The 8,928-nt window shown below is 32.4% G+C and overlaps 1 protein-coding gene across 1 annotated transcript; it reads left to right on the top strand.

Moving 5' to 3' along the window:
* Window positions 1-293: 293 nt before the first annotated feature.
* LOC109792692 (cytosolic sulfotransferase 15) lies at window positions 294-1,572 on the top strand. The gene has a single exon (XM_020352126.3). The coding sequence runs from the start codon at window positions 332-334 to the stop codon at window positions 1,325-1,327; it is 996 nt and encodes a 331-aa protein (XP_020207715.3). The 5' UTR covers window positions 294-331; the 3' UTR covers window positions 1,328-1,572.
* Window positions 1,573-8,928: the final 7,356 nt, after the last annotated feature.

The raw sequence follows: 8,928 nt of genomic DNA, 5'->3' as shown, positions 1-8,928 counted from the left end.
GCATCTTGACAAAATATTTTGAGGGCGGAAAATATTTAAATACATATATTTTAAATTATTTATAAAAATAATATATAAATATTTGTAGGGACCGCTCTAACGAAGCTCCGCCACTATTGAGTAATGTTCTTCTTTTAATTTTTCAATGAAATAACAATTGCCCTAGAAAAAAGGAAAGAAAGAAAGAATCCGTTGGTTTTTTATTGTATGTGTACCAAATAATTATCAAATTCTTTTATTTTACTTGTACCACCGAATGATGTTATAAATAACACCTCTTTGAGATCAGAATTCTCGTCCCAATCAACACTAGCCATCTACAAATCCACCAATGATGGCTCCAACAAATCTCACACACTTCATAGAAGAAGAAGACAAGCTAAGCCAAGAATGCAAGGAGTTGATTCTTTCTCTTCCCAGAGAGAAAGGTTGGAGAACACGTTACATCTATCTATTTCAAGGCTTTTGGTGCCAGGAAATGGAAATCCAAGCAATAATCACTTTTCAGAAGCACTTCCAAGCTAAAGATAGTGATGTTATTGTTGCCACCATTCCAAAGTCAGGCACCACTTGGTTGAAAGCTCTCACCTTTGCCATTGTCAATCGCCATCGTTTCACCACATCAATATCACATCCTTTGCTCACTTCTAACCCCCATGAGCTTGTGCCTTTCCTAGAATACACTGTCTATGGTGATGCCCCTAATAACCAAGTTCCAGACCTTTCCAACATGGCTGAGCCAAGACTTTTTGGCACACATATTCCATACCCTTCATTGGCCATGTCAATCAAGGAATCCAATAGTAAGATAATTTATATATGTAGGAACCCACTTGACACTTTTGTTTCTACTTGGATTTTCCTCAATAAAATTAAGCCAAAACATTTACCTGACTTTGGACTAGAGGAAGCTTTTGATATGTATTGTAAAGGGATAATTGGGTTTGGTCCAACTTGGAACCAAATGTTGGGGTACTGGAACGAGAGTTTAGCTAGACCAAGTAAGGTTTTGTTCTTGAAGTACGAGGATCTTAAAAAAGATGTCGAAATTAATGTGAAAAGAATAGCAGAATTCTTGGGTTGTCCTTTCACTGAAGAGGAAGAAAGTATTGGGATGATTGAAAGCATAATCAAGTTATGTAGCTTTGAGAATATGAAGGAATTGGAAGCAAATAAATCTGGAACATTTGGGAGGAACTTTGAGCGAAAATACTTGTTTCGAAAGGCTGAAACAGGTGATTGGGTAAATTATCTTTCCCCTAAAATGGCTGAAAAATTATCTCAAATTATGGAACAAAAGTTAAGTGGGTCTGGCTTATCATTTTAGTTAGGGGTATTCTTAGTATTGATAAGTTGCTAGTGATCACCTCCTATAGTGATCATTATATAAGTGTTAAAAAATAAGAATGGTGCATGTGCCTCATGAGGTGTTGAGTGATTTTTAATTTTCGAATTAGATTGGATTTACAAAATTAATGTCAAGGACCATTATGGTACATCAGTTATTACCTTCAAAATCAAATGGTTTATGCATGTGTGTTAAAGATATCAATAAAAGTTTTTGTGTTGAGTATGTGTTATTATTTTATTGGTAAAAATTCTAATAATGATAACGATGTTAGATTTTAAATTTTATTTTCATACTATTATAATTCTTCGACTAGGTCAATTCTAATAATTAGTTTTGTGTTTAAATTACTTACTTACATATTATGTTATCTTACTTTTTCTTTTAACATGTTCGCTTCACTTATATCACACAACACATAATTAAATGAAAAAATTATACTTTTTATTTGTTTTACTCTTTTCTCACTTAACTGATGAAATAGTAATTTACTATTATTTCAAAGTTTTTAGGTGCAATTATTAAAGATACAATTGAAAAATTATAAGGGATAGGGATTATGAATTTTCCTTTCTAGAAGCTGAATTCATTGCACATCCAAGATAATTTTGTCAAATTTATCGAAATGAAACAATCATTATTATCTTGAAAATCAAATGAATATTATTAGGAATTAAACGACCACATGTCTTTGGTTCATCGTAATTCTTTGAATATTACGAGGATTAATTCATTATAAAAAAATTTATTATTATCGATAATTATTTAACATCTTTATTTTATTATTTAATAAAAATATTAGTGACTAATATATAATAGTTATTAAAAAATATATTTATATCACACTAAAATTTATTATTAGTGATAATTATTTATTGGAAAAAACTTAAGTCTTATATTGAATAAAGATAAAATAATTAAAAAATATATAAGTAGATGATAACTGTTACTTTACATGTTTATTTTTTGTAGGATTAAGTTAGATTTATCATCATTACCAAGTTCAATAGTACTAAACTTAAGGAGGTGTATTGAAAAAAATTCAAGTCTCACATCGAGTAAGTAGAGAGCAACTCTCACCTTGCAAGTTTCACATCTCTTAGGAGATAAAAAATTTTAAAAATAAGGAAAAAAAACTCAAGTCTCACATCAACTATAAATAAAATAATTAAAGAGCAACCTTTATCCTCCAAATCCTATATCAACTAGATATAAGGTAATTATAAATGTTGGATCGAGCGCTTACCACTAGGCCAAAAGCTATAGCTAATAGTCAGGGCGCAACTCTTTTTACTTAAGAGCGCAGCAGCCCAAGCGCCATGATTCGCCAGTGACTTGACCCACCCGCAACAATCTCCCCCTCAGCAATTGCCCCGCTGGGTATCGAACTCATGACCTTGGCTCTGATACCAATTGTTGGATCGAGCGCTTACCACTAGGCCAAAAGCTATAGCTGATAGTCAGGGTGCAACTCTTTTTACTTAAGAGCGCAGCAGCCCAAGCGCCATGATTCGACAGTGACTTGGCCCACCTAGCCTCCGCCACGGGACAATTGATGCAACCCGCAACAATAAAAGTATTATAAATTATTTTTTAAATTTTTAGTAGTAATAATAAAAAATGTTAAATGTTAGTAAATAATGCCATAAAAACTTATATATTTTTTCTGATTATTATAAAGATTTTTATACCAACATGCAAAATAATTATCTGCTGGTAAAAGATTTTACTGCAATTTTTATTATCACTAAAAATCATATTAAATATCACTAAAAGTTTATTTTATTGTAATAATTGTTCATTTGTACACTATATTGAATATTTATAACAACCAATTTCTAAATAATTTCCAAGTCTACCCTTGTACCCACAATAAGAGAGCAAAATCAAATTTATGAAAGATGAATGTTAAATTAATTAAGCTAAATTTCTATTAGTCCATAGTTTCCTAGTTTGGGTTGACGTGGTTAAGTTTAAGTTTTAGCATGAAATTTGGCTGGGTTTTGTTATTCTTAAATACTCTTTTCCTATTATTTTTTTTATATATAAATGAATAAATATGTCTTTATATAAGTAATGGGGGAATGACGAAATGATAGCTCGTATTGAAATTTAAGGTGGAGAAGTGATTTCTGAGGATGGCAACTGGGTTTCGAAGCTACTCTCTCCATCTGCATTTTTTTTCCCTGACATTTTAGCAACAAAATAAATAGTGTCTCATTTTAATTGTTATTTGACAATATCAATTAAGTATTAAATATCATTTTTTATTATATTTTTAACTTTTTTTATGGAATAAGAAATATAAAGGAGAAGTATGAATGAAAGAATATCTAATTAATATATTAGATAAATAGTGTGCATATATATTAGATTATTAGGAAGCTAATGACAAGTGGATTAGAAGCTACTCTCTCCATCTGCATTTTTTTTTTTTACATTTTAGCTAAGAGAAAAAACAGTGTCTCATTTTAATCTTAAATTTATAATATCAATTAAGCATTAAATATCAATTTTTATGATATTCTTTACTGTTTATTATGGAGTAAGAAAATAAAAGAGAAGCATGAATGAGAGAATATTTAATTGACAAATTTTTCAATTAGCAACTATTTATTAATATCTAAACTATTGAAAAATATAATACCTAATATTATGTGCATATATATGTACAACTAGGATCGTGTGGTAAGCAAAGCCATCAAGACAATGGTCTTACGCCTCCAAATTTTAGAATCCTTAATACTCCAATCATGTAAAAAATTTCAAGTTTAAAAGTCCATTGTCCTGTAAACTAATGTTGAAAAAATCTAAGAGCTCAACTTCCAATAGTCTCGAAACTAATAATTAATCATATTTGTAGTTAACTATTCATTTCAATACCATTTTTAATTTTTTTTTTCTTTTGCAATGTTAGTATTTTCAAAACTGTCTTAAATGGTGAGAAAAAGATAATAGATATTAATTAACTTTCTTTATATATTTTACAAATTTAATATTTTTATATTAAATTTTTTATTGATTTTCTCATTCTTTTTTCCTTTTTATTATTTTTATATGGAGACTTAAAGAGAATTGCTATAGAGGATAATTGATCTCAAATTGTTGTTGTGAATAATATTAACGTCTAATTCTTATCATTTCCAAGTTCTATCATTTCATCATTTTCTCATATTTATTTTGTAATATTTTTGTTTTACTCATTTATTTTATTTTATTATATTTCATTGAGTTGTAGCAATATAAAATGGCAGGTAAAAAATATAAATCTAGTTCTAAAGAATTGAAGGAAAAGACAAAAGTTAAAGAGTTAATTATTCAATCTCAATAGGTACTCTGGATAAATTTGTTACTACTAGTAAGAGAGATATAAGAACAAGTTCATATTCAGAAAAAAGTGAGAGGGAAATCACTGATAATAATTGCTCTTGTCAAAAGGAGTTTTCCAAAATTAAAATTACTTAAATCTTATCAAAAAATTGTACAAGATATATTAATCATCTTATCTTTTGAGAGTAAAATATTAAAATTACTTGACTATAAAACATTGATAAATGATTTTACTGCTCAAAAAACTAGAAAATTAATATAAAAATTAATAACTAATAAATTTTTGTAAAAATTTTGCTTTAATATATGAGCATTTGGCATGCATCACCGAAAAAACCCCAAACCACAACCATTTTATCATATCATCCTCCAAATCATTCAACATCATAAAAACATCAATGAATCATACAATCAATCAAACACAACAAAAATTAAAGAGAAAATAGAAAATGGACGAATCTAGGATGTGAACTAGATGACGATGGAGGACACACGAATTGAGCAAAGGTTGAGGACGGAGAACAACTACTTGAATGAAGGTAGAGGAGCAGCGAAGACGATTGGAGAAGCAACAAAGGTATTATGTGGAGAAGTAGTGCCCGATAGAGGAGCACACTATGGAGACGATCAACAATGAAGCATGAATACATTTGGTAATTTTGGGTCTTAAAAATAACTTTTCTATAACAAGTGTGATTTCACGCATTATAGAATGTTTTTTTTTTCTATGATGAACAAGTGAGTACTTGTCATATAAAGGGTAAAGGCATAGTGATAGAAAACTTGTTGGAGAATTCGGATTGTTGTGAATCCTCTTCAAGTTCCTCCCTAGATCTTCGACTCCTTGATTCTTCCTAAGCTTTGCTAAGGTCTCCAATGGAGGAGGAGACCTTAGAACCACCACGGTTTGGTGGAGAACTCTCCCAAGAGACGCCACTCCTTGATGAAGAGATAAGTCTCTTCAATCCTCACGACACTCTTCTAGTGAAGGGATAAGAGAATTAGATGAATATCAAAGAGGTTTAGGGACTTTTAGAAGAGAGAAATCTGAACAATATTCAGAAAATAAATCTCAATACATCCAAAAATGTCTTACAATGAAAGGAATACAAGTATATAGGAGTAGGAAGCTTAGAGAGCAAGCTAGCCTTAACCATGGTTCACTAGGAACCATGGTAAGGTCTAGCTGACCACCCATGGTCTAGAGGCTTGGAGAGCAAGCTACTCACTTAGCTTGCTTGGTAAGCAAGCTAAGGAGAAGCTTGTGCTTCAAGCTTCTAAGCTTGAGAGTAGCCAAGCAATCCGGCCAATGTGAACACAAACTAAGGTGGGCGGTCTTTTGGACTTAATTTACTCCAATCGGTTTTGAAAATGATAATTTGGTTTAGTTATGTTCATCCAATGTGAATGGAACCTAGCTAAATCAAATCTATGAAAAATTAGGAGTAAAATGAGTCCAATATGTAAAATTTTGCCTAGGCCCACCTCTTGGCCCAATTGCTAGTAACACTCTCTAGCTTGCTAGTGACACTCTCTAGCTTGCTAATGCCACTCCCAATCCTACTACTAGAAAAATAAGAAAAGAGTCTATTTCTAGATTAGGTTAAATAGAGTCAAAGTGCCCAAGTAACCTACCCTAGAAACAATATACAATAGCTACTAAAAAGGAAATAAAGTGCCTCACAAATACAAAGGCAAAAATACACCTATACAAGTATATACTATATACAAGGTACAAGAAATCAAACTATACAATGTATTTACAATAGAGACTATGAGACTAACTAGAGGAATCATACTCAATACTCATATTGAGCATAGGTCTAAGAAGCACCTCCTCTATAGAAGCCTCCTCTAGCCTCCTAACCATGGACCTAGTTAAAGGCCCAATGGTCTTCAAGTGTGAGCCTCCTTGGATCAACCTTCACCCTTCTTGGTCTTACTTCTTCCAAAGGGATCCTTGGGGATTAGATTTCCATCACATAGGTTTAGTAACACATTATATGATAGGTGTTAATCTACCCATTATAAAAACAATATTTTATGACAAGTAAGTTAACATGTAATAGAATATTTAGGTATATTTATAAATATGTTATTGTATCACTTTTTATGTCGAATGTTACATATTGTGTGGATAACACCTGACATAAAAAAGGGCATAAATGAATTCTCTTTTTACATTAACAAAAGATCTTGTAATATAATTGATAACATTATGGATCAAGTAGCCGTACCGGTATCACTTATTTGGTATATATCGATGGTTTCAAGGTGTTGTTGATTTGTTGCATATGTTGGATACTAAAAAGTTCCATTCTTGGTCTTGGAAGAGTGGTGTTTTATTAATGCCGTTGGTTGTTTAAATATGAATAAAATGGCAGCACCGCACTGTGAGGCTTATAGACGAATGAATATAATTTTATTGATAATCGAATATCATACACGAAAATCCTATATATATATACATAGGTAACAAACTAATATATGGAAAAAGTAACAAACTGATATATGGAAAAATAACAAATTGATATAAACAACAAATTAATTAAATGATGGAGAATCTGAAGTTTTCTTTTTGCGTTTAGGTGGTGAGGAAGATGGTTGTTGATGTAAGGGAAGGATGAGTTGAGGAGTTCCTTGTGGTGGAGTCCATTCAGATTTGAACTTGATCACCCCTCCTGGGTAAATGTTCCTCTTGAAGGTTGGTGGAGGAAGAACAGTTATTTTACTGGTGTAGTGAATTCTTGTTGGCACCGTGGAGATGAGGCTTCAACTGTTTGACCATGAGGGTTAGTGACAATAAGTGCTGGAAAATGTTTCAGCAGATAGTATGCAAATAAAGGATGTCTGGATTGATCTGCAGATTTTTATGGAGAGGAGGGAGGAGACTTCTGCTTGAGTCTGAAGGCAAGAAGACGTGCAAGCATGAAGAATGGAGTTGGAGGAGGAGGTTACTCCAAGTAGTAGTACTCTGGTCCAAACGTTGGCTTGTTTGAGAGAATGGCTTCATACTTATAGGTGTTCCCATGCGAGTCGCGTAGAGGGTTTCCTAAAGCGTCCAGTATGGTGGAGCCTTCTTGAAGCCAATAGTACACTGGTTTGTAGTACCCTAGGGCATGTTTGGTGGGCTTTTGCAATACATAGCGCCCAACCCAGTTGATGGGGTAAAGTCCACAAAGCACACTGATTATCCTGTTTGTGATGTATGGATGTGGCTTTGGATGCAGACCAACTTTATTTCTCTTCTTCATGTCCCTGTTTGTGGTGAGTTGGATGCTCTGAAGTAACTCTACTTTTCCGTCTAGGTTAGTTGTACCAGGAAAAATGATGGAGTATAAGTCTGTCTTTAGAAGCATCCCTTCTAGGATTAGCGGATCTATTGTTTGCCTTGTTGAGGAAGAAGGAAGAGGCCTTAGAGGCACGATCAGACGACCGACTCTGATTACCATTTGTTTTTCCTAAGAGCAAGTGTATTTATAGGGGTAACTTGTAAGGAAATTGAGGATTAGATAAAGTTTACGAAAGGTAGAAAGGAAGGAAGTTATAGGAACATCACTTATGGAGGAAGAATGTACAGTGATGAGGGAGAAAAGAACGTCCACATGAATTTCTAACTAAGCTGAAGGGACGGTGACTTCAGTAACTGTTGAGCTTAGAGAAGCTTGAAGCTTAAAAGAGTTTTGATGATCACAAGATATGAGACAACAACAACAACAACTTGGAAGCACAAAAACAAAGTCAGAGAAAGTCAAGAAAATGCTATTAAATAGAGCTATTTAATAGAGTTTAGAAAATAAAATGCTTTGAATGAGTTTTTATGTTGTGTATGTTGTGTGCATGAGCAAATCGATATCTAAGCTAAGTAGAGAGTGTATGCTGATGAGTTAAAAAGGTTAGAAAGTTATTTTGAGGCTTAAAACGAAGTTTTGAAAACTAACTCAAAATAATCGATTATCGTTAAATATAATCGATTATTCCAGCAACAGGCAAAATGGGATGCCTTGCTGCAATAATCGATTATTTGCCAAAATAATCGATTATCCCAGAAATGACTCTCTGGAATAATCGATTATCCAGCAAAATAATCGATTATATTGTTCTTGGTTGGTTTCCAGAAAACCTGAAGAACAAAGTAATCGATTATTCTTTAAAATAATCGATTATCTGGGTCTGAGACTTTTATAAATAGTTTGAACTTTGAGAAACTTCAGACAAGAGTTAGAACTGATAATCAAATTGAGAAAAGC

This window comes from Cajanus cajan, chromosome 8 (assembly GCF_000230855.2).
Source record: "Cajanus cajan strain Asha chromosome 8, NIPB_CcT2T_4, whole genome shotgun sequence".
NCBI classification, from domain to species: Eukaryota; Viridiplantae; Streptophyta; class Magnoliopsida; order Fabales; family Fabaceae; genus Cajanus; species Cajanus cajan.
This window is presented reverse-complemented; position numbering and strand designations above follow the sequence as displayed.